This window comes from Episyrphus balteatus, chromosome 1 (assembly GCF_945859705.1).
Source record: "Episyrphus balteatus chromosome 1, idEpiBalt1.1, whole genome shotgun sequence".
Taxonomy (NCBI): Eukaryota; Metazoa; Arthropoda; class Insecta; order Diptera; family Syrphidae; genus Episyrphus; species Episyrphus balteatus.
Window position 1 is genome coordinate 138,083,719 of NC_079134.1, and position 26,785 is coordinate 138,110,503.

General features: G+C 32.0%; 1 protein-coding gene across 4 annotated transcripts; it reads right to left on the bottom strand.

The window, feature by feature from the left end:
* Positions 1-892: 892 nt before the first annotated feature.
* On the bottom strand, positions 893-26,466 carry LOC129921442 (uncharacterized). 4 transcript variants are annotated; one of them, XM_056003271.1, is made up of 8 exons: positions 26,253-26,466; positions 25,990-26,173; positions 25,870-25,914; positions 1,826-1,918; positions 1,688-1,774; positions 1,383-1,630; positions 1,162-1,321; positions 893-1,091 (listed from the first exon to the last, which is right to left on the bottom strand). In XM_056003271.1, exons 1-8 carry the CDS (start codon positions 26,349-26,351, stop codon positions 970-972), a joined length of 1,038 nt encoding a protein of 345 aa, XP_055859246.1. In that variant the 5' UTR covers positions 26,352-26,466; the 3' UTR covers positions 893-969. The 4 variants fall into 4 exon arrangements, with proteins under 4 accessions (XP_055859246.1, XP_055859245.1, XP_055859244.1 ...); XM_056003270.1 differs by having other exon boundaries at positions 894-1,091; positions 25,870-25,917; positions 26,253-26,464; XM_056003269.1 differs by lacking the exons at positions 893-1,091; positions 1,162-1,321; positions 1,383-1,630; positions 1,688-1,774; positions 1,826-1,918 and adding exons at positions 3,765-4,052; positions 8,466-8,956; positions 9,022-9,306.
* Between the last annotated feature and the right edge of the window lie 319 nt (positions 26,467-26,785).

Sequence of the window (26,785 nt, forward strand, 5' to 3'; positions counted from 1 at the left end):
GACATTTCCCGCGAGACATTTCCCGTGAGACATTTCTCGCGAGACATTTCCCGCGAGACATTTCCCGTGAGACATTTCTCGCGAGACATTTCCCGCGAGACATTTCTCGCGAGACATTTCCCGCGAGACATTTCCCGCGAGACATTTCCCGTGAGACATTTCTCGCGAGACATTTCCCGCGAGACATTTCTCGCGAGACATTTCCCGCGAGACATTTCCCGTGAGACTTTTCTCGCGAGACATTTCCCGCGAGACATTTCCGTGAGACATTTCCCGGGAGACATTTCCCGGGAGACATTTCCCGCGAGACATTTCTCGTGAGACATTTCCCGTGAGACATTTCCCGTAAGGCATTTCCCATGAGACATGTCTCATGATACATTTCCCATGAGACATTTCCCGTGAGACATATCTCATGAGAAATATTATGGTCAGTTTAAAAATGACTCACCAATTCCCTGGAGCTGATCTCCGATGTTGACTCGACGCGACGACGATTACCGACGAACTGAATAATTTGGTTGTGGTGTCACCCTTTTATAGCAAAATGAGTTCGTTAAAAGAATATTTAAATGTTTAATGAAATTTTTGTTTTATATATACATATTGTATATAATAGTTAGATGTTGCTAATGATAACACTGGTTAACAAAAAACATTTTTTGCACTTTCTAACGGTAATATTTCAAAAACGGGAGCTGATCAATTTTTTCTGACTTCGGATTCGAGTTCAGCACACCGAAAAAGTATATTTTTGTTTCGGCAACAGAACCCTTGTTAACCAGTGTAATTTTTAAAGTTGGGTTTTTCAAAATCTAGATTTTTTTCGATAGTTAAGTTTATAAATTATTCTTACTTCGTGACCTTTGTTGAATTAAATATTTAAGGTACTTGTTGTAAAAATTATTCATTTGCTTCTGATGAGTGTTTTCTTTGATTTATTTATTAATTAATGTAAAACTAAATCGCTCAAATGCTATTGTCAACTATTTTTCTCTTCCTAATCCTATCCATGGCATGTTGAAAGTGACGTTTTAAAATTGTATTTGCAAACATATCTGATGATTTTGGAAAAACTTCACGAAAAGCATCTGAAAAAAAAAAAAAATATACATATTTCGATTATTTTATATAAGAAAAATCTTCAATTTATATAATTACTTCTTAAAGCTTCGAAGACAGTTAAATTTTTCATTTGAGTTTTTTGTTCAGTCCCCTGCCATGAAAACATAACAGCAGCATCATCGGTAATAAGTTTCCTTAAATTGTTTCTCAAAAATGCTTTTGAATTGAATGGATCTTCATTTTTATAATATAATTGCTGTAAAACAAACAAATAACATTTAAACAAATAAATAAATTAGAAATACAAATTTTCTTACTAATGTCTGCAATAATTCGCTATTTTCAGAACAATCATTATCAAATTTCAAAAAAGATTCTCTATCTTTGAATGGTAATTTTTTTGTAAAAGGATAACGATCAGAAGCTAAGACAGTATCATTTTGTTTGAATGTGAGATCAGCTTTTATTTTTCGAACATCGGCTTTTATAGTTAAAATTTCGCGAGTTACACGATGAAATAAAGCCTTATTTTCAGCATGTACTTTCAATATAAGATCTTCTAAGCCTATAAAAATAAAAAATTTATTATTTCTTCTTCTAATAAACAAAATAAATATCTTACCAGAGTGTTCTATTTTCCGCTTTTTCGTATCTGATTTATTTAAACTCTCATTGCCATCGCTGTGCTTTCTTTTTTTAATGATCGTTTCTTTAAAATAATAACTTTTAATTACATTTTATTTTATTACAAAGGACTTACTTTTCTTTGATTCTGAGCTAGAAAAGAAATCAACTGGTTCGAGAGAAGTATTTTCGAATTCACTTTCTGAAGGATAAGATGAAGGATAATCATCTAAAATGAAAAATTATTTGTGGTAAGCGCATCTTAAAAATAATTTTGTTCTTTTGTTTAACATTATTTTTACTGAGTTAAATTTCGATTAAAGCTGTTTTTAAATCTATATTTTTTTTAGCTTAAAATATAAGAGCTCATTATTCCCGGTTCATAATTCGTTATTACTTGGTCAACAGAATAGGTTTCTTCAAAAACAATTGGGATTTAAATCAATACCAACGTTATGTCCATGACACCTGAATGCGATGACCCAATTGGTTTCATATGCTGTTATTCTTGTTATACACGCGCACATTAACACACAACAGCAGGGATCTTGCCACCTTTATTAGGTTATCGAGCACTACAGATGAGTCATTTACAGACAACTGATAATTATTTATATCTTCTTCTTTTATATCTTATTTTATGAAAGCAAACAAATTTTTTGTACATAGATATCCATAAACATTAAATAAATTTTATTGTATTTTTTTTTTGTTTTATTTTAATTAACAATGAGTTTATATAGACCAGTGCCGATGCCTTCAAAAACATTAAAAAGTACAAAAAATTCATAGTAGAATGAAACCCATTGGAAAAGAAGGTGAATATGATGAAAATTAAAGGAAAAATAAATTACGGGCGAGCCGAGTTCGGGAAGTGGGTGGGTTGAGTTTTTAATGGTAAAAAATGGTATATCTCGATTTCCGGCAAAACTACAAATCCTATAGAAAAAAGTTGTATGGCAAAGTTGTAGGTAACATAAAGATCTACAACTTTTGTAACAACAATTTTTTCACATAACCTCAAAATTTATGTGAAAAATTCAAAAAACCGAGTTTTTGGTTTTTTATTTTTATCTTTTTCAAAAACAAAAATTTTTCTACAAAATTTGGTGAAAACATATCTTATTATGTCCCAAATACACTGTAATTTATTGGATTTAAAATATTAATTTGTTTACCTTATTTTGACTTAATACCAAAAAAACACCCTAATTTTCAATCGAAAATTCACGTGTCAAAATATCAGCTTTTTTCAAAAAGCCGGTGGGCATTTCGTTCGTTAAAATGTCTATTTTCTGATGGGGTAAACAAAAATTTACATTAGTATACTATAGAACATGTTCTCGTAAAATTAAAAAAAAGGAAAAAAGCTTGAATTCGAAAAAAATTGTTTATCATTGTTTACAATTTTGGCCTATTTATTCAAATTTACATTTTTTTCGAATTCAAGCTTTTTTCATTTTTTTAATTTTACGAGAACATGTTCTATAGTATACTAATGTAAATTTTTTTTTACCCCATCAGAAAATAGACATTTTAACGAACGAAATGCCCACCGGCTTTTTGAAAAAAGCTGATATTTTGACACGTGAATTTTCGATTGAAAATTAGGGTGTTTTTTTGGTATTAAGTCAAAATAAGGTAAACAAATTAATATTTTAAATCCAATAAATTACAGTGTATTTGGGACATAATAAGATATGTTTTCACCAAATTTTGTAGAAAAATTTTTGTTTTTGAAAAAGATAAAAATAAAAAACTAAAAACTCGGTTTTTTGAATTTTTCACATAAATTTTGAGGTTATGTGAAAAAATTGTTGTTACAAAAGTTGTAGATCTTTTTATTACCTACAACTTTGCCATACAACTTTTTTCTATAGGATTTGTAGTTTTGCCGGAAATCGAGATATACCATTTTTTACCACTAAAAACTCAACCCACCCACTTCCCGAACTCGGCTCGTCCGTAATTTATTTTTCCTTTAATTTTCACCATATTCACCTCCTTTTCCAATGGGTTTCATTCAACTATGATTTTTTTTGGTTTTAAAAATTATCGACCCTGGTCTAATAATGAAAAGAGAAATTCATAAAAAAAATAGTTTTAATTTCTTAGTATACATTTATTTTACAACTATCATACACCATATTTATTATTCTTTGATTTAAATCATTAATAGTTGTTTGATCCATTTGAGCATAAAGACATTCAATTAATTTCCAAATGTATTCATATTTAAACTCGGCGTTTTTTGATTTCGTCTGTACTTGTGAAGTTGCAATAGTAACCAAACGATTCAAGGCTTTCGATATACTTTCAACCAAATCGGTTACTTCTCCTTTGAATTCATTTTTTACATCACCCTGAAAAAAAATGTTTTAAAATGATTTTTACTTTCCAATAAAAATAAAATATATCAAACAAGGTAATAATCATAAATGCTCTTAATTCTTATATATAATGTACTTCGGATATATTTTTGTGGAGAACCCTACAACTGGACATCCGGGTCTGAACAACCCAGAACAACCTAGTCAGCAGACTTTTTAAATTAAGTTTATCCAAGTGTTATATTTATTTTAATATCATTGAAGCAATTTTCCATTCTTTAAGCGAGGGGAGCAATTTTCTCACAAATTTACAACAAACATAAAAAAACACCAACAAAACCAAGATATGTATAGATTTTTAAAAAAGCTAGAAGTTAATAGATAGAATACAACAAATATGAGTGTTTTAATCAAATTGAATCCAAGTTTGTAGTAAGAGCAACTTAACTAAAAGTACTGAAATTTAATTTCTATACTCTGGCCAGCAAAGAATTTTATTGCAGGGCAGATATTACGTTTGCATTTTCTATATCATATAAAAGCTTATACAGCGTATATGCCGTATTCTACATAAATATTGTGTGTACAGTACTAGCTATACCTACTTGGTGGTAAAACTTCACCATACCCAATTTGGAAAAGAAAGAAAAATAGATTTACTTTTTTACATTGATGCGCTTCGCTCTTTCACGGCAAAGCTCTATTGGGACCTAAAGAATTTTTTTTCAGAGCCGAAAAAATTAAAAAAATAGAACTCGACCGACTCAGTTAATGTTGCCATAATTCAATGTTCAAACGAGAGATTCTGAAAACCCCGTCAAAAAATTTTTTTTAGGGCTTGTTGAACACAGTAACACACAAACGGCATATTTTTTTTTGCATGTTTAATGCATACATATTTGGGGGTTTACCCCAAAATATGTATCTAAAAATCCCAAACAAAAATTACATAACGAAATCTTATACGAAAAATCTCTTTCTGCTTTTCGCTCTGCAGTACGCTGCCTTCACCTATTTTTCGACATTAATTGAGCTTTTTTTTGTTTTTGTTGCACATTTTGTCATTGCATTTGCATGTCTTTCTAAGGTTTTAGTTTTCTTTTAATTTATTATTTTTCTTTGGAAATTTTATTTTACTGTTTTCAGATGTTTGACCTTCTGATAAAATAAAGATTATGTGGATTTGAGTCGAATGAGATAAACATTTTATTTCTATCGGTTTCTGGTAGACAGGTATAACGGTTTAAAAACGTTGGACTTATTCCGTTCTTAAATCTTACGATTCGAAATTTCACCCAAAAGTCAAATTTTGAATGAAATAAACATATAATTTATTTCAAACAAAAGTTTTAATGATAGCAATAGATTAACTATTGAAAGAGTTTGAGTTATCAAAAGTGTTATACATATTAAAATAAAAATTTTTCTTGTGGTCTATTTTTTACTTGAGTAAAACAAAAAATGAGAAAATAAAGATAGGTTCGAATGGTCATTCTTCGGTTAATTTTCAATGAAAAAACTTTTTGAGCCCAGCATTTTGAAGGAAATTTAATCTTTTGTTTTTATTTAGAGCAATGCATATGACTATCTCAGCCCGAAAAAAAAATACCGTTAAAAAAGCAAAATTTTTAAAAAACATTTTTCCGATATTAAATTTGATTCTCTTCAACAAGTCTTAAAATCAATTTATCAAAATTATGCTTTGTTTACGAGATATATTGAAAAAACCAAAAAGGGGTATTTTGCACCTCTATCTTCAATTTCGACCCTCTCATTTAATAGCACTCCTCGGTTTTATCTTCTCTTGTTATAACCCATTCAACGTTTTATGCAATTAAAACCCGTGAACGTCTTAGTTAAGACATAATCAGTAGCCTGAAATCCTGGATTTATTCTGTTCTTCAAACTTATAAAAGGAGATGGGGCAAAATTATATGGGACTTGGGCCATGAGCGTACATTAATGAGACTAGTCTCGAATTGAAGCTGGAGCTTAGTATATTCAATATATGAAGTTTTTTTTTAAATCGAAAGTCAGGGTCCTGAGATATAAGGCTCCAAAGTTCGTTCTGATAACCATTTTTTGTCCCTTTTATATACAAATATCATTAGAACTATAAGAGCTATATGCATGTTTTTGATGTCAAATGAAAGGTTGTTTTTGTGCCTTTTCAACAATATATAACACATATTACACATACAAAAGAAACGGCGAAAAAATAAAGAAAAAGTAAAATATTAACGAAAAAGAGAGTAATCCTGAACAAGTTTAAGGTTGACCTGAAAAAACGACAAAAACTAAGGATGAGGCTTTGTTCCTGAAAGCCTCTGCAATAATAATCCGCTTTTAACAAAATCGGATTAGATATTTTTTCGAGATATCCCCGTAAAAGGGTTTTTTTTTATGAAAAATTCATACCAAAGCAAGGCACGAGTACGATAACTTAGGCGCCGAGAATTGACAACGGCTATTTGTAGAGGTGTTCAATACAAATATTTTTACTTACGGGAGGGGGGGGTCAATGTCCCTCCCTTTAGGCGGGAGGGGCAATTTTCAAAAGATATACTTGAAATCATAAAAAAATTATTAAAAAACAACGGCAACACTTACAGTTATCAATGATACTTTTTTCAAAAGCTAGAGTTATACACTTGATTTTAATTTTTAAATCAAGACATTTCAATCAATCGTTTTTGAAATAATCGATTTCAAAATCAACACTTGGGAAAAATAAGATTAAAAAAATACATTGGATACTATTTTTGTCAAGTTTTTCAATGAGAAATTCATTGATGAGTAAATTGTCTCAATAATTTCCTAATCAAACACTGAAAACCATATCTTCTTATGCTTTGCTTCTAGTTTTTGAAAAAAATGAAAAATAGAAAAACTAATTTCTTAATCAGATTTTTATTTTCTTGGCTGTTTACCATTATCAAAAATCAGAAAAGATCGATATTCATACATAGAGTCAGTAAAGAGCTTTGTTCTTCTTAAAAAAAAACTAGATTCCCATTGTACGCTCACCGCAGGAGAGCCCTGATGGTGCAGAGAATAGTCCCCAAAAACTTAATCCACTGAAGGATTTGAAAAAAGTTTTCTTATTTTACATTTTTCTCAAAAACTAGAAGCAAGGCATAAGAAGATATGGTTTTCAGTGTTTGATTAGGAAATTATTGAGACAATTTACTCATCAATGAATTTCTCATTGAAAAACTTGACAAAAATAGTATCCAATGTATTTTTTTAATCTTATTTTTCCCAAGTGTTGATTTTGAAATCGATTATTTCAAAAACGATTGATTGAAATGTCTTGATTTAAAAATTAAAATCAAGTGTATAACTCTAGCTTTTGAAAAAAGTATCATTGATAACTGTAAGTGTTGCCGTTGTTTTTTAATAATTTTTTTATGATTTCAAGTATATCTTTTGAAAATTGCCCCTCCCGCCTAAAGGGAGGGACATTGACCCCCCCCTCCCGTAAGTAAAAATATTTGTATTGAACACCTCTACAAATAGCCGTTGTCAATTCTCGGCGCCTAAGTTATCGTACTCGTGCCTTGCTTTGGTATGAATTTTTCATAAAAAAAAACCCTTTTACGGGGATATCTCGAAAAAATATCTAATCCGATTTTGTTAAAAGCGGATTATTATTGCAGAGGCTTTCAGGAACAAAGCCTCATCCTTAGTTTTTGTCGTTTTTTCAGGTCAACCTTAAACTTGTTCAGGATTACTCTCTTTTTCGTTAATATTTTACTTTTTCTTTATTTTTTCGCCGTTTCTTTTGTATGTGTAATATGTGTTATATATTGTTGAAAAGGCACAAAAACAACCTTTCATTTGACATCAAAAACATGCATATAGCTCTTATAGTTCTAATGATATTTGTATATAAAAGGGACAAAAAATGGTTATCAGAACGAACTTTGGAGCCTTATATCTCAGGACCCTGACTTTCGATTTAAAAAAAAACTTCATATATTGAATATACTAAGCTCCAGCTTCAATTCGAGACTAGTCTCATTAATGTACGCTCATGGCCCAAAAACGCCCCATCTCCTTTTTCTAGCCCTGTAACTTCGACAAAATATTTTTTTTTGTTTTTTTTTTTCATTTTAGAAGATTTTTCTACGCCTAAAGATAACATTTGCATCAAAAAGTCAATTTCGAAAAAAGTGGACTTATTCCGTTCTTAAAACTGACGATTCAATCAAGAAGCGAATTTTTTATCTGCGAACCTTTCTGTCATTTTACTACATAAATATAAAACCCAAATATCGCCTCTAGAAAGCAACTCTAACAATGTGATTGAATTCTAAGTGGTTCAATTAAAAGATATATATTGAGGAAGGTCGGTCCAACTCAATTGTCGCAGAAATGAACAATTTCAAATTTTAAATTTGAACAAAAAAAAAATAAAAAAAAAAAATATAAAAATTAACTTACATAATATGGATTTGAATGCATTTTGAACTGCATGGGTAGTGGTTCATTCATTGTCTCCATATGAGAGGTACTAGGGGCGGGATTAATTGTAAACACTCCCACTGTACTATGTGGTTTAGTGGTCACAGTTTCAAACGATACGTTATTGGAGAAATGTTTTGCAGGTCCTTCGGAATAAGCTGACATATTATCACTTACGCTACCCTCACCCGTTCTTTCCGACCAAGCCGGATTAGTTGAATCGAAGATGTGGTAATTTTGTATTTTGTATTTTTTTCTTGCATCTGCTCTGGTTTTAGCTGCCATAGCTTTGCTTGTGCTTTCGGGTGTATTTTTTGTAAAATTCTTGGGTTTTTTCTGTCCGTTTTTGGCTGAAACAAAGTACAGTAAATTTTCTAGATCATTTCCTTGGTCATAACCACTGGCAACTTTTCTTCTTTCGTAACGAAGTGCGTCTCTTAAGCTTTTCCACATTATTTTACATTCATGCACTTTGAACAAAAAAAAAATAAGAATTATTAATTTGAAAAATTAATGAAAAATATTTAGGACTTACCTGTTTTCGGAGGTATCATTGCGGCTGAAATACGTTTCCAAGCTTCAATTAGAGCTCGTGAACTGGAATGAAGATTATGTGTTCTATTCCAAATGGCTTCTTCTTTCTGCATGAGGTCAACAAAGAATTTTCTTTCTTCTGCATTTTTGAACGAACGGGTTGATTTCGATAGTTTTTTGTAATGACGAACCTTTTTAATTGTACTTTTGGGAGGGTCGGTGGTAGTGGTATTGTCATTGTTATTCTCATTCTCATTATTATCGGACACGATTTGCTCTGTAAGTTCTTCGAAAAAAATATCGAAGCTTTAATTCGAAATTACATCGACTATATTAACTTGAGCATATTTAATAAGATAGAAAAATGACCCTGTTTGTTTTTCTTGCAAAGACTAATTAGTAAACCGTATTTATTTGAAGGGTACAAGAGGGGGTTTGTGCATTTACCGAAAACATTGGGTAAGGTAAGGACTGTGAAAGTAAAGAGGAGAACCAACCCGTTTTGATAAAATAGGTAGAAAGTTAATTATAGTAATTTTTTCGAATAAATAGATTTTTGATGTTAGTAAAAATAATTGCAGGGAAATGTATAACACAGTTTTAAAATCGAAATTAAACTTCTATATTTACACTATAAAAATAAACCTTGAACGGTGCGTTTTATTTACAGATTTTTTTATCTGGAAGCAATCTTTATTCAGTACTACTTTTTCCTCAAAAAATTTAAAGCTTACGAAATTTTTTACATTAACGATAAAGAGTATTTTCGTTTATCATCCGAATTAGAAAACGCGTCCGAAAATGTACGCTTTGCTACTTATGAGAGTTTTTAAAAGGATAGAAATTCGATTCCGATTCTAATTTCAAACTTAAAATAATTTCAAAGTGTTTTATCTGTATCTTGATCTTTAAGCCCAAAGAGTTGTTTCTCCAAATATTGGGCAAAATCTCAAACGCAGTCTTCGAGTAGAGACAATACTCTCAAAATGTTGGAAACTCTGTTTTTTCTCTACCTACAAATGAGAAATATTTTTTTGACAGAATGATGGGACTGATCATGTTTTAGATTCGATGTAAGTCTTTATCGAATTCCTCCGTTCCGCTTATCACCAATAAAAACAAAATTGCTGGCAGTATAACTCCACTTTGAACTTTAAATTTCTCTGATAAACGTCCTCCATCCAGGACATAGAATGTATGTTTCTTTTAACAGGAATGAGCCTACCTGTGAGCATCGCATGACTTGTGAGTTGCGCACACTTGTTTCAAGTAAGACACATCGACTTGTCTCTTCTCAACATAAACCGCTTCGTTGATAATCTAACCGATTTTAACGAAGGAACGAGATTTCTCCATGGTTATCTATTGCATTTCTCATATCACATGGGAACAAGTTTAGCGCGGATGCTGAGATGGGACATGATTCTGTAAAGCTTCCCTATTGAACTTGTCTGCATTGAAAATCGCCTCTCAACTAAACCGTACTTTTTCAAAATATTTTCGTGTGGTGATTCCGAATAAAAGTTGCCTTAGCACATACGTTTTTAAAATATTTCAATATAAACATTTAAAAAACGCAGGCTTTGGCTGCTTTCGACGTCGAAAAAATCACCATGAAATATTTGTTTTTGCAAAACTAATTATGCAATCAAATTGTATATTTTAAAGTATGTTACAGCCCTATTCTGCTATTCGATTAACGTGAATCAAAAGAATCACTGCTTAATTATGTCAAATTGGCTTTGGAAAACCTGTTTAAAAAAAAAACTTATTTATTTAACGGCCGATTTCTTCACAGAGTCCTAGCGCTAGTACCGGTCCTAGTCCTAAAGTTAGTACTCAAATCGGTACCAACTCATTTCTTGACTCAGGTACTAAGCCTTAGAACTGTCAATTTAGGACCGAGTACTAGTTAGGACTCGGTACTAGCTAGCTCCTCAAAATCAGCTAGGATCTGGTTATTATACCAATCGTTAGTACTCAAATCGGTACCAAGTGAATTCTTCACAAAAGTACTAAGCCCTAGTGCTGTCAAATTGGTACCGAGTATTAGTTAGGACTCGGTAGAAGTTAGGACCTCAAAATCGGTAGTCTAGCGTTTAGTACTTGAATCAAATAAATGAATTTCATATTTTCATGTGATATTGCAGTTTAATAAAGAAGAAAAAACGTAAAAAAAAGAATAATGTTCATTATTTTTTGTTTAAATTTAGTGGACTTTGTGAATTTTAATTCCAATTGAAAATTTAAATGACCTGTTGTCCATATTACAGATTTTTTTTAATTACTTGGGTGTTGTATCGATTGATAAGTGCGTTTTTAGTGATGCATATTGCACGGCACTAGTTAGAAGGAATAGAACGATAGGAAAGAATTTCTGTTGGCAATAAATTTAGAATACGATGATTATTATCTCATATAATCCCACGGGTGGCGTCCAAGCTGGGGGGTAAATAAAAAAATGCTGCCTGAGGTGGGGCTCGAACCCACACCTCCCAGGTTAGCAGTGAAACACTACATCCACCACACCATTGACCCATCACATAATTCGAATAGCGGAATAGGGCTGTTAATTGCTTCTATGTAAAACTTAGTTTTTCTCTCAAAGATATTGGAAATAGAAATAATATGATACTTTAAAAATTAAGTGGTAGTCAAAACTGATTTTTTTTTTTTAATGTTTAATATCCCAAATAGTGATAAGTAAATTTTTGTATTTTCTTTCCCGTTCTTGAATCATAGCTTAATTTTTATCACACAGATTGTTTTTATATTTATTTAAGTTCTGTAGAATTGATGTATTTTGTGTTGTTATAAAGCCTCTGAGACCCAGAATTTCTTCAGATTATTCTTATCTTTGCAAATCTCATATGCATACAAGTTGCATTTTGAACCAAATCACCTTTTTTAATTAAGCCTGGCACGCAGATCGAAATAAATTTTAGCTTCCATACAAAATTCTCTCAAAAATTTTGCTTAGCCAAAATTTATTTTAGAATGTGAGCCGAGTTGTGCGCTAATTCAGCTGCAAAAACACGGTACTAACCGCATATTTTCAATGTGTCACAATTTAGCGGACGAGATAGTTCGATCTGCGATTTTACGTTAGTAAAAATTATTAAACTGAGACATTTTTAATATCAGACAGGACAAAAAAAATCATAAGTGCAATTCACACGTAGTAGAAGTAAACCTTAAAAACACATTTTTCTTGAAAAAAAAACTTTAAAAAAACTATCTTTTTTGTCTTCCGTCACCTTTAAATCCATTTTTTTTATATGACAACCTATAATAAATTTTATATCATCTAAAAGCGCATTATTTTACCTCTTATATGACGCTTCATATTTTTGCAATGCCTACAAGAAAGTAAGAATTTTTTAAAGCCAACCATGTCGAAATTTCAAACTGAGATCACGGTACTACCTACACTGATGGCTGGTCATCGGAAACAGATCTCCACAGGTTTTCCAGGTATATGATATATCAAATTAAAGGTAATATTATCAGCATGCGTATTAAAGTTAAATCAAACTTGTATGTGCTCTAGATCAAAAGATATACCTAACGTGTTTAAAAAAAAAAAACATCTTTTCACCGTTATCTCAGAATTTTTAAAATTAAATTAATAGAAATCTTGTACAATTATAGCTTATTCTATTACCTATCTACAGTTTAAATTTCATTAATCTATCTATTAAAACAAAAAAGTTATAATCAATTGATTTTTCCTGTCGCTTTTTCGTTTCATCGTGTTTTAAATCACTACGATACTAAAGAAGTTTTCACTTCAAAAAACTTTTCTATACCAGTGTTATTGCTATCATAGGCGTATTTAATCAATAAAGAGGACGAGACAAATTGTGAAGGTTTATGTTCTTGCTTAAAACTACACTGATATAAGCTCATCACCAACGTCGACGTATCTCCTACCATATTTCCGGTTTTCGTTGCGACATACATACTTCTATTCTGGGTTGATATCCATGTATAGATTGTTTCAGCCATTGATAGAATTTATGGAAGTTATTCCTTACATAGCATCCTTCTATAGGCTCGATCGTCTGTACCTATTTCAAATTGATTCTTCTTAAAAAAGTTTTAAAATTCAGTGTATCTTTGCGGTTTCGTTTAGGTGGCGTAATAAGTTCTACAGCAGATCTTGGATATTCCTGGCGTCAATCTTGATATGATGAATTTGTTTGGCTATTTAAGGTCCGAACATTACACGTGCAGATCGGAAATCTATTTTTTTTTTTTTTTTTCATATACTGAGGGGCGTGTATTTGGTTTATAACAAACAAACGGAATATACAACACCGTGGAGGGCCCAGTTATTTTTTTAATGACTGCAAGAATGAGAAGTCCAAATAAGGTGTTATTTAAGTACTTCAACCGAATTGAAAGTAGTCACGACACCAACGATTCCGTAAATGAATTCTATCTTTGTTTTTTTTTCCTTTCTTTTTCGTTAGGGGGTAATTATCCAGCGATATCCGTGGATTTGATATGTCTAACATGAAAGGCCATACGCCATTCCATTTTTTGCACAAGAGTGTTTTCGGCTTGACTCCCAAAACGAATAATTTTCCGTTTTTAATGTTTCGTTATTCTTGGAATTTTAAATTAGGGAGTTCTTCCATATCACCGCGATTTTTTATTTAGAAAAAGATTGATTTATAGGTAAGTAAAAACTTTCGTCACTTACCTTCTAGCTTTGTTACTTCTGTAAGATTTTTTTCCAGCAAATTGGAAGCGATATACAGGGAGTCCCGAAAGTAATGGTTCAAACGAAAAACATATTCTGATAGGCCATCTCAAGGGCTCTCAAAATTTGATAAGTTATTCATTTTAAATTATAAAGGTTTTCGATTAACTGCAGCTTTTCTAAAATTTTGAAAAATCCCTACTTGGAATTGGAAAAAGTATATTGCTCTCCCCGCTTATTATTGATTTTTGTTTTGTACAATAATTCTTTAGCTAAAACATTGAAATTGAGTTTTAACAAAACTTGGAACTGTTAATTAATTTGAAGCAAAATGGCGTATGAAATAAAAATTATTTTGATTATCTATTATTTGTTCCCAATTATAAGCCAATGTTTTAGTGAAAGAACTGTAATAAACAAAATTCAATTATGGGCGGAGGAAGCAAAGTAGAGAATTTTCGAAATTACACAAGAATTTATGTCGTTTTCTTTCACTCTATTAAGGAGTACTCTAAATTTTTACTCCTTTTTCTGGAGTGAAAGAACATAATGAGAGTAATTTTTTTGTTTGTAATTGTGTGCGTGACAAGGCAAAAATGGATAATTTCCTTGAAAAAATAGTGATAACCGGCCTAGGGAAGAATTTGTAAAAACTAAAAAAAAATTCGCAGTAGTTAATATTTTTTCTACTTCCAAGGGGGCTATTACTTCATGCAAATGCTTCATGGTATATTTTGATTTCGAATATTAGGCTTTTTCATGAAACTCCTCCTATACTCGTCCATACAAAACTATCTGAAAAGTAATGTATTTTTTAGAAGACGCCAATTCGACAGCTATTTTCTTTAGTTTTATTTTCTTCTTGTTTTCGTATGTATTTTTATTCAAAAAAAAGCATCAAAATATACACAGAAACAACTCCAGTGGGGTCTATGCTCAACGAAAACATTTGAATAAATTAAAATACTATACACGCAAATAATACATAACCGCATGTATGCGACCGACAAAATCAAGTAAAGCAAAACAGCAAAAAAAAAAAAACAAGAACAAGATCAAAGAGAAACGTCAAAAAGAGTTAAAATTTTTTTTACCGGAGACTCACAATAGAAATTTTTTTTTGGAATTTTCTTTCTCCCTTGCTCTTATATGCGTCTCGCGCTTTACGTCTTCGTGTAGAAGCGAATTTAGTTTTACACTTGGTATATTTTTCATTATGCTTCTGATCGGTTTTTTCAGCCTAATTGACACACACCCTTAATTTGATTTTATATTTGTAAAATAAAAATATCCCATCAACGCAGAAAAAAAGGGATTTTCTTGTTATATGGCACAGGATATTTTTTTATTGATGACGAACACTGGCTGAAATTTTTTTTTATTCGGTTTTCAATTTCATTTTGGAAAAAGTGAAGAATTAACGAAAAAATGGAAGAAATATATGTGGCGGAATATAATACGATAGAAAATATAATTCATAATGGTTGTTTTTGTTAATAACAAAGGAGTTTGAAAGAAAAACTTTTCGCATTTTTCACTTTTCAAACAAAATTTTAAAATGTCAAACTTCAAATTCATAAGTGTGTGTGCAAATCGGTGTAAATCTGACTAAAAATGTGGAGTAAATCCGGGGTACTCCGTAGTACTAATGTCGTTTTCTTTCACTCCAATGAGAGTACCCTTTTAGTACTTATTTTTGCACTTTTGAAGGTTTTGTGTTCTTTGACGCCACAAAAGTGTAAAAAAAAAATTACTCCGGAGTAATTTTAGTACTACGGAGTACCCCGGATTTACTCCACATTTTTAGTCAGATTTACACCGATTTACACACACACTTATGAATTTGAAGTTTGACATTTTAAAATTTTGTTTGAAAATTGAAAAATGCGAAAAGTTTTTCTTTCAAACTCTTTTGTTATTAACAGAAAACAACCATTATGAATATATTTTTACTGTATTATATTCCGCCAGATATATTTCTTCCATTTTTTTCGTTAATTCTTCACTTTTTCCAAAATTAAATTGAAAACCGAATAAAAAAAATTTTCCGCCAGTGTTCTTCATCAATAAAAAAAAATCCTGTGCCATATAACAAAAAAATCCCATTTTTTTCTGCGTTGATGGGATATTTTTATTTTACAATTATAAAATCAAACTAAGGGTGTGCGTCAATTAGGCTGAAAAAAACCGATCAGAAGCATAATGAAAAATACCAAAAGCAAAACTAAGTCCGCTTCTACACGAAGACGCAAAGCGCGATACGCACATAAGAGCAAAGAAGAAATAAAGTTCGAAAAAAAAGGAAGGAAGATTTTCTACCGTGAGTCTCCGGTAAAAAAATTTGTGACTCTTTTTGACGTTTATCTTTGATCTTGTTCTTTTTTTTTGCTGTTCTGCTTTATTTTATTTCGTCGGTTGCGGAATCTGCTTCGTCGGTTGTGTATTATTTGCGTGTATAGTAACGTTTTTAATTTATGCAAAAGTTTTCGTTGCACATAGACCCCGCACGGGGGTTGTTTTTTTTTTTGTATATTTTGGTGTTTTTTTAAATTAAAATACATAGTCTGCTTCTACACGAATACGTAGACGCACAAGATGCTCATAAGAGCAAAGGAGAAATCGATCTTTCTCCCTCTCTTGTTCTTATGTGCATCTCGTGCGTCTACGTCTTCCTATAGAAGTCGTCATACGAAAACAAGAACAAAATAAAACCAAAGAAAATAACTCAAATTTGCGTCTTCAAAAACAATAATACGCGTGTAGAAGCCCGTGACGCACCGTAACGAAAATCAAAAGGAAATTGGAAGATGATTTCTACGCCTTCCGTCTTCGTGTATTATATGCTTCATATGTTATTAATATTATTTTTTTTTTTTCAATTCATAAAATGTTTTCTCTAGGCCTGCTATCACTATTTTTTTCAAGGATATTATCCATTTTTGCCTTGTCACACACACTATTACATAAAAAAAAAATTACTCTCATTATGTTCTTTCACTCCAGAAAAAGGAGTAAAAATTTAGAGTACTCCTTAATAGAGTGAAAGAAAACGACATAAAATTACTCCGGAGTAATTTTTTTTTTACACTTTTGTGGCGTCAAAGAACACAAAACCTTCAAAAGTGCAAAAATAAGTACTAAAAGGGTACTCTCGTTGGAGTGAAAGAAAACGACATTAATGTCGTTTTCTTTCACTCCAATGAGAGTACCCTTTTAGTACTTATTTTTGCACTTTTGAAGGTTTTGTGTTCTTTCACGCCACAAAAGTGTAAAAAAAAAATTACTCCGGAGTAATTTTAGTACTACGGAGTACCCCGGATTTACTCCACATTTTTAGTCAGATTTACACCGATTTGCACACGCACTTGCACACACACTTATGAATTTGAAGTTTGACATTTCTCGAAAAAGTAATTGGGAAATTTTAAAATTTTGTTTGAAAAGTGAAAAGTGAGAATTGTTTCATCAAAAAAGAATAAAAATAAAATAAAATAATTTAAAAAATTACAATGAATCCAAATTTATTGCCAATAATCAACGAACTGATTGATTCTTCATCATCATCATCATCTTCATCAACCACTGATAGCTACTTCTCCTCTGACTCGGACGGAGACTTTTTGGAGCTCGACAGATTGTTTAAGCACCGAAATGAGAGACATTCGGTGAAAAGATTTGTTGAAGATATAGTATCCAACTATAGTGAGGAAGAAGTAGGTCCTATTTATAGTTGTTTATAAACTATAAAGTAATTGTTTTATTTTTTAGTTCCGTCGCCATTTCAGGGTGTCTCGTCAAACTACTGCCGTTATTACTCAGCAGTTTGAAAACTCCCGGCACTACAGAAAAAGAATGGCAAATGGAGGAAGGGAAGCAGTCAGTGCGGAGAAACAATGCCTTTCATTTCTATGGTGAGTTTTATGTAAGGAATGTTATGGGCGAAAGTTCCATACAGTAGGGTAGTTAACGAAATACTTCTTTTTTCCGTCGGGTTGCAATTTTTAGTCATTCAAATATGTTAAACGGCACGTACTACAAAACGCAGTTATCAATTAGTTAAGAACTAGAATTAGCTGCTTTATCTCACGTAAAGGAAAGTCAAGACCCAAGAAGAGAGAATATTTTGTGTATTTTTTATTAAACTGGACAAAAAAAACAGTGGTGGCTAAGCAATTTATATGTAGTGCAACAACACCTTAGCCCTTCGGACTTAGCTAAGCCCATGGACAAGTTGTTTTATTTAGCATATAAATTGTTTAGCCATTACTGGGTTTTTTGTCCAGTTTGGCCCGGTCGAAATAAAAAAACACAAATATTAATTAATTAAATCGAATGCCTGTGTTGTAATAATTTGATTTGAATTAAATAGCTACCGCGATAAGAGATTCCACAAAATGTGAGATACAACCAGAAGAATGGTTGCGGTGATAGCTTTAAGATACACTATATAGACATGGTTTTCTCGACAGCCACTCGTTGATGCAAATCTTAAAAGCATGTTCGCACATTCAGCATAAATTTGTTCAACAATTTGAAACAATTACAAAAAAATAAACCTTTCCAACAGAAAAATATTTATAATCAATCAATCAATCAATGCTCTCTCAACGTTTGAAGCTTTGTGTGTCACATTTGCTTCGATCAAAATCCAGCCAGATGCCAAAGATCTGTGCTTCAGTGAGGTCATTGTACAATGTACAGCCCTGCCTAGTCGAGGACATCATAGAAGCCTTAAAAACCCTTCTCCCAGCAAGTAAACTTGAATAAAACTCAAATGAAGGAAGGAAGAAGGAACAAACGAACAGAGAATCGTTGAAAATTTCAATGAACTATTTCAGGCATTCGTTGATCACTTTGCACAAATGAAATCTATCTGGCATCTCATTGATTCTGATCGCGATCCAAGACTCCGGAACAGATGGGGCATGCTAGCTCTTCGTCTTGGAACCTATGTAGGTCATATCCCATTTTTTCTATCTTGCTGTCTCCTTACTGCTATCTATATTTCCCACACAGTTTCTGCTTGACAATTTAATGGCACAGTAAATTAATTATTTTTCATAACTCATTTCATTGGTTACTTGTATTTATTTTTGTAGAGTTTGTTTACATTTTTTCGTTTTTTTTTGTTTACAAAAATGTAAAATTGGGTAGTTATGGTTGATTTTTTGGAACGATAAGGCCAACCAAACAGAACGAAATGCAACACACTGGTTCAGATGCCGTAAACGATTTTTTTGTGTGGTTTTTGGCACGATAGAGATGTGTGTATCCATTTTTTTCCTGAGAAGTGATGTTTATGAACATAAATAATAAAAATTATTTTAAGCGTAGTGATTGAATATGATTCAATTCAAAAGTTCAATGACCTCAACTCCAATGCATTGGAGTTTTTTGGATGTTGGTGGTGGATATATGTTTACATCTTAAATGTCGATATATGGAAAATCCTAATATTTCCTCTATGGATAGCAAGGATAGAATCGTCTAAGGCGATACAGATAATCAAAATCAACAACTTATAGAGCGAAATTTTCGCGAGTATCGTAGGATAGGGCTGAAAACTTTAAAAATGAAAATAAATAATTGGGTTTCTTTTTAATTTACTGAAATCTTATATAAAATTAACGTTGAAAGCAAGAGAAGCAATACGAATTAGTGCACTAGAGAATAATTTTTTGATGAATTTTAAATGCAAATAGCTAAACTCTGAGTTTTGTTTGAAATTGCAATTCAATTTAACAATGTTTTTATTTTTGACTGTTTCTTTTTTATTAAAGGTTTGCAGGCAACAAAAATTGCTATAGGGAAGTTTCAAACTTGTTTGACTTTTCTCTTTCGAGTGCATTTAAGACACAGACAGCGTTTTTGGATTTTTTATTTGAAATCTCTACCAAGTACATAAAAATGCCAAAAACTAATGCAGAAAAGGATATGAAAAGTAGAGAGTTTGCAAAGGTAAGATAAATAACGATTATTTACTGAATAAATAGAGCATCTTAATAAATTGATGTAGATTGCAGGATTGGAAAATGTTTTGGGTTGTATTGACGGAAGCTACATTTATATCCGGAATCCGGCACACAAAATCCGATCAACGTATGTAAACCGCCACGGATTGATATCCATCACTCTGCAAGGTATTTGCGACGCCGACAAAATATTTTTGGATGTATTCGTTGGACCTAGCAGCAAAATCCACGACTCAAGGATTTTCAAGATGTCTCATATATACAAGGATATTCCAAAAATTTGTGGAAAAAAATACCACATCCTCGGTGACGCCGCCTATCCTTTACGAGAGTATCTTCTCACTCCATATAGAGATTATGGTGATCTCGATACTAAAGAAAAGAAATACAACAAAAAGCACTGCCAAACTAGAGTGAAAATTGAAAACTGTTTTGGCCTATTGAAGCAAAGGTTTAGGCAGTTGGTTCGCCTAGACTGCTGGACTGTTTTGCGTATGTCCAAATTCGTTCTGGGGTGTTGTGTTTTGCAAAAACAAAGATAAAAGACTCTTGTATCTTAATAAATACATTTTATAATGAATATCCAATATCCATGTTTTTGGAATTATTTTTGAGATTTGTTAAAATTGGAAACCAACAACTGAAAATGCAAAAATAATAAATAATAACACAAAATTAATGAAAATATTTTTCCTTTATTAAGCTTTCTTAATAGCTTCCACTGCGGATTTTAGAACGGAAATTCTTTCCTCATGTCTATTTTTTTTGTCTTGTCTATTCTTTTCATCGCGCTCTCTTTTTTCATTTCGCTTTTGAAAATAGTCATGCTGTCTTTGTTCGAAAAAATCCTTCTTTTGCGCAATATACTCTTCGTAAAGAACAGTTTGGGCAGATTTTCTTTCCCGTGGAACCGTCTTTGGAGTCACTTCTTCCGTAGACACTGCAAGCGTTTCTGACGTCTCTTCTACAACAGGGTCCGGATCTGATGTCGAGGATATTGTAGGTCTGGGCGGCAATGCATCCGTTTTCCGAAATACTTTTCCCGCCGACAACCCTGTGTCGATACAGATAGAGTCGTCGTTTTCGGCAATGCTTCTTATGTCGCTGTCATATACGGTTTCTTCAAAGACCGCACCACTGGAACTATTATTATCTATGACCTTTTTTGTGCGTCTCATGACACACTTAAATCGTGATTCCGTTTGGGTGGCTGTTACTTGAATTTTAAATTTCTTTGTCAATAGTAAGGCTATATGGCTCCACATGAGTTTTTTTGTCCTAAATTTTTTTAAGGGCCCCACGGAATTCATGAACTCGTTATAGTTGTGGAGCATAAATTTTGTAGTATTCTCATCCCACTTAAAAGAACCTGACTGTGAGATATCTGGTTGAGGAAGCTGCACTTGGGGCAGTTGTGGTTGAGATTGAAGTGGTTTGGATGATGTTGATGGAGGTTGTTGTGATAGTTCTGAAGGATGCAATAGGTCTTGGATATTTGGCGATTCAGGGAGTTCTATTTGGGGGGTTTCAGGGAGTTCTTGATACGGGTCCGGATTTGGAGAGAAAAAGTGTTCTTCGATTTCCGGCGTTATCTCCACTTGAATGATGCTTCCATCTATTAATAATATTTTTTAATTGGTTTTATAATGTTTTTTATTTATTTTAACTCATACCTATTTTACTTTGAAGTAAAACTTCATCATCCGGAATAGGTACATCAAGTGTATTTTTAATAATTAATTTGTATTCGTAAAGATTTATTACGGCCATTTTCTTCACTTTTTAAAACTTTTTGCCAAATTAAATAGTTAACCGAATAACGGAATGTTTCATCCAGTGCTAATTATCAAAAAAAAAAAATCCCTATCCCAGATTAAAAAAATCCCATTTCTTTTGGGGCGATGGGATATTTTTTTAAAATTAAAATATCAAACTAAGGGTGTGTGTCAATTAGGCTGCAAAAAATCGTGTTGTTTTAATCCCATATTAAATCACAGCTGATCGTGAACATGTGTTGACAAAAAAAAAATCCAAAGGTATCCTAAAAATTTCTGATGGGAGATTTGTAAACCACCTTTCAAGCAAGAAAACTGAGTTCAGAAAACGAGAAAAACGGGGTTGCACTCACACACTTGCAACTTTTTGTGTATGAACACAAAGTCGAAGGAGAAATCGTGGTGAAAAAACCAATACATTTAAAATCGGCTCCGCGGTGATTATAATTTCCATATTAATTTGAGCCACCGTAGGACCCGTTTCGTAGTCGAGGTCGGACTCAGGCGGAGCGGATTTGGATCGAAGTCGGACTCGTTTGCTTGAAGGGCAGCTGATTATCGGATACTTAGACGACTTCTACACGAAGACGTAGACGCACAATATGGACATAAGAACAAAGGAGAGAGAATGATCGATTTCTCCTTTGCTCTTATGTGTATCTTGTACGTCTACATCTTCGTGTAGAACCAGACTTAGGTATCTTGATAATCTATCTATGCGTACGTGAACGCACCCAAATAATCCTGCTCTCTATCGAAATCATTTTCATTTGACATTTAGTTCCTATTTCAATAAGTAGATGGCTTTTGTACGTCGGTAGAGAGAAAAATATGAGATGGAGCATGAATTGGATAATATAGATATAAACATGAGAGATAGAAACATGAGCGAAAAAGAGATGAATATACAAAAATTGATCAAGGTTGTTTTATTTTGTAATGATGATCTATGTTGATCATTGGCCGTAATAAAACATTGACGTTTTGATACTGTCTTAATATTCGAAATCAAAGTATACCATGAAGTATTTGCATGAAATAATAGCCCCCTTAAAAGTAAAACAAAAATTTTAACTATTGCGAAATTTTTATTTTTGTTCATAAAAATTTTTCCCTACGCCTGTAATCACTATTTTTTCAAGGAAATTATCCATTTTTGCCTTGTCACACACACAATTACAAAATAAAAAATTACTCTCATTATGTTCTTTCACTCCAGAAAAAGGAGTAAAAATTTAGAGTACTCCTTAATAGAGTGAAAGAAAACGACATAAGATGAACAAGTTACCAAATACTAATGTCGTTTTCTTTCACTCCAATGAGACATGAGAGTACCCTTTTAGTACTTATTTTTGCACTTTTGAAGGTTTTGTGTTCTTTGACGCCACAAAATTGTAAAAAAAATTACTCCGGAGTAATTTTAGTACTACGGAGTACCCCGGATTTACTCCACATTTTTAGTCAGATTTACACCGATTTGCACACACACTTATGAATTTGAAGTTTGACATTTTAAAATTTTGTTTGAAAAGTGAAAAATGCGAAAAGTTTTTCTTTCAAACTCTTTTGTTATTAACAAAAACAACCATTATGAATATATTTTCTATTGTATTATATTCCGCCAGATATATTTCTTCCATTTTGTTTGTTAATTCTTCACTTTTTCCAAAATGAAATTGAAAACCAAATAAAAAAAAATTGTTCAGCCAGTGTTCTTCATCAATAAAAAAAAATCCTGTCCCTTATAAAAAAAATCCCATTTTTGTCTGCGTTGATGGGATATTTTTATTTTACAATAATCAAACTATGGGTGTGTGTCAATTAGGCAGAAAAAAACCGATCAGAAGTATAATGAAAAATATACCAAAATTAAAACTAAGTCCGCTTCTACACGAAGACGCAAAGCGCGAGACGCCCATAAGAGCAAAGGAAAATTTGAGTTCGAAAAAAAGGGAAGGAAGATTTTTTCGTTTTGTATATTTTGGTGTTGTTTTTTTGGAATTAAAATACAGACTTCTTCTACACGCAGACGCACAAGATGCACATAAGAGCACAGGAAAAATCGATCTTTCTCTCTCCCTTGTTCTGATGTGTATCTTGTGCGTCTACGTCTTCCTGTAGAAGTCGTCAAACGAAAACAAGAACAAAATAAAACCAAAGAAAATAGCTGTCAAATTTGCGTCTTCAAAAAAATACTACGTGTAGAAGCGCGCGACGCACCGAAACGAAAATCAAAAGGAAATTCGAAGATAATTTCTGCGCCTTGCGTCTTCGTGTAGAAGCAGACTTATCAACGAGCGCTTATTATGCTTCATATTTTATTAATATTAATTTTCTTTTTTTTTTTCAATTCATTAAATTTTTTCCCTAGGCCTGTTATCACTATTTTTTTCAAGGAAATTATCCATTTTTGCCTTGTAACACACACAATTACAAAAAAAAAAATTTACTCTCATTATGTTCTATCACTCCAGAAAAAGGAGTAAAAATTTAGAGTACTCCTTAATAGAGTGAAAGAAAACGACATAAGAGTCCTTAAGTATATCTGGGATGCGACAGTGATAAATTTAAACAAAACTGTTAGCTAGTCGATTTAATTCTACTTTAATGTAGGGTAAACTACCCAGTGACCGACACCCTTGCCAGTTACCGACACCTGGCACAGTTTTTCCGTTTTCTTAAGGTTTTGTTAGGGTGTAGCGTACGAAAACTATTTTTAACGCGTTTAGGCATGTATATTCCATCAGAAAACACTTTACTTCATGGTTGGTAGTGATTGGTTTTGTTGTAATAAAAGGGACAAGTTTCGAACCTCTGTGAAGTGCATTAAACTTGAGAAATTCTTAAGAAAGACGTAAGAACAAATCATTGTTTAAACAATATATCTGTATATGGTACAAAAATTAAAATTGAATATTTTGTAAGAGAATTGCTTTTTAGATCTATTTCAATTTAAGTTATTACAAAAATAATAACATAATTTAATTTTACGTGGGGTGTTCATAACTAGAATGTAATGTTCAACGAAATTCAGTGACCGACACTGGTGTCCATAACTGGCGCAATTAGACACGTTTGATGATATTAGTTATGGACACCGTTCTTTTTCTGCAGAATAGCAGTATAAAAGATCTCGCCGAAAAGGCCCAATTTTTTTCAAACCACTTTTTGTTTGCTCCTAAGGTCTAGTTTACAGTTCACCGTGTAAAAAAAACAAAAGATTCAAAGCATCGCGTAGCGCTTTTAAATAAGTTTATAAAGTGGGTTTCCTTTCGATTGTGTAAAATTACTTTTAAAAAGTGTGAAATTAATCTGAAAAAAATTCATTCGATTTATGCAAGGTGTGTGTATTGTTTGACAATCATTTTCATGCACACGCTAAAAACTTAGCCCTTGTTTGCCTGTTTTTATTTCCCTTAAGTTCACACATGCTAGCTTTTAATTTACAAAGAAAACTTCCATCTTCAAGTTTGAGGTCAAATCTTCTTCGTGTTCCTAAATCTTTCTTTTTAATTTTAAGGAATGTAACGTTTTGTCTGGGTCCTTATTCTGGTTCTGTGAAAAAATGAAATGATAAAGTTTTTACCATCGGAGTTTTCATTCGACTTTTCATTTTATCATTCCATTTTTGCTTTTAAGCTAACTGTCCCTACATTTTTCTACTGATTAAATAGATACGGCAAAAGTCAAAACGTTAAGGTATGATCGTAAAAATATAATTTTTGACGTATTCTATGGCAACTTTTAATTTTCTTGTTAAAAAAAAGGATGTATTTCCTTTTTCATCAAAAAAACAGAAGCAAAACAAAGACGAAGATCTGCAAAGTGCATTAAATGTAGTTGAACTAACACCGTACAATGAGAGAATGTCAGTAGTAAAACCGTCTTGTTTTCGGTTCTAATTCAAAAATGGACATCTTACACACCGGCGATAAAACCAAGAGTGTAAATGCAGCTTAGATATGGGTGTCCATTACTAAAAAAATCGGGTGTCCACTACTGAAAAAATGGTGTCGGTAACTAAAAAACCGGTAAGGTATTACATTTTTAATTTTGATATTTTTAAGGAATTACTAAATTATTTATGCTTTCATTATACTTAAAAACCATGTCTTATAGTTAAATTAACCATTTAAATAATTAAAATTGAAGCAGTGTAGGGAAAGTTATGAATTTTCAAACACAAACTATCCCTTAAGGGTGTCGGTCACTGGGTACGTTACAATACTTATTTCAATTCTCGCTCTACTTTCAAGCAATACAAGTAATCTACTTTTTTAGGGGTTTTGAGTTGTTTTCGTTGTTGACCAAAAACAATATTAACTCGTATCAAAAAAGAAAATACTCTACTCAATAAAGTAAGCTTAAATTTAAGTTAAAAAATACAAACCTACCTTCATTTTGAATAGTTATCTCTGTGGTTTCATTTATATCATGATCATCTAAAATAAACAGAAAAAAAGTCATACATTATTATCAAATAAACTGAGCTTCTCTTCTAACAAACTACAAACCAGTCTCAGTGTTGACATATTCGAATGATGACCCATCCATTTGGGCTGACTCCTCTTCTCTTTTTAATTTTATGTGAGTTCTTCGCTGGGCTTCTTTTATTTGCGTATAGAAACTTTGAAACGACGAAAGCTGTTGCCAGCATGTCTTACAAATAAGTTTTGAAACTGGATCTTGTTTACTTATCTACAAATAAATATTAATTGGAAAGTCGAGCAATCAGTAAAAGTAAAAGGTTTTTTGGACTCATTTTTTGTTACTATACCTCCAATTCCAAGAACTTTTGTATGTATTGTGAGATATTTACTTCACTAAATATTTCAATATAGTCTTCGGACTGATTAAAACATAAACGACAAACCATTTTTTATTTTAATTAAAATAAAACATTAATAAACTTTTGCAAAAATTCTATTTTATTATTTTTGTTTATCGGATGGACAAGAAACAGAAAAGCGCTAATCAAAAATTTGCTTGTTTTTTTTTTCTACAACCGCATATGAACCTTGGTTTACTAAACATTTACATGTGCAGAAAAACCAATGACATTATGGCAATGGTGGCGTTCAGAGAATGGATGGGAATGACATCGTTCAAGGATTAAAAAAAAAAATATTTTAAAAGATTAATGGCCAATTTCAATAACAGCCCTATTCTGGCCAACCTCACTGATACCTCACAAGTCACAAGAACCTCATAAAATAATGTGGATAACCCGACTTTGCGAGGATTTATTTCTCACAAACTTTTTATTAACAAATTTCAAACTTGTGACCTGGCATCAGAGCAGATCATAAA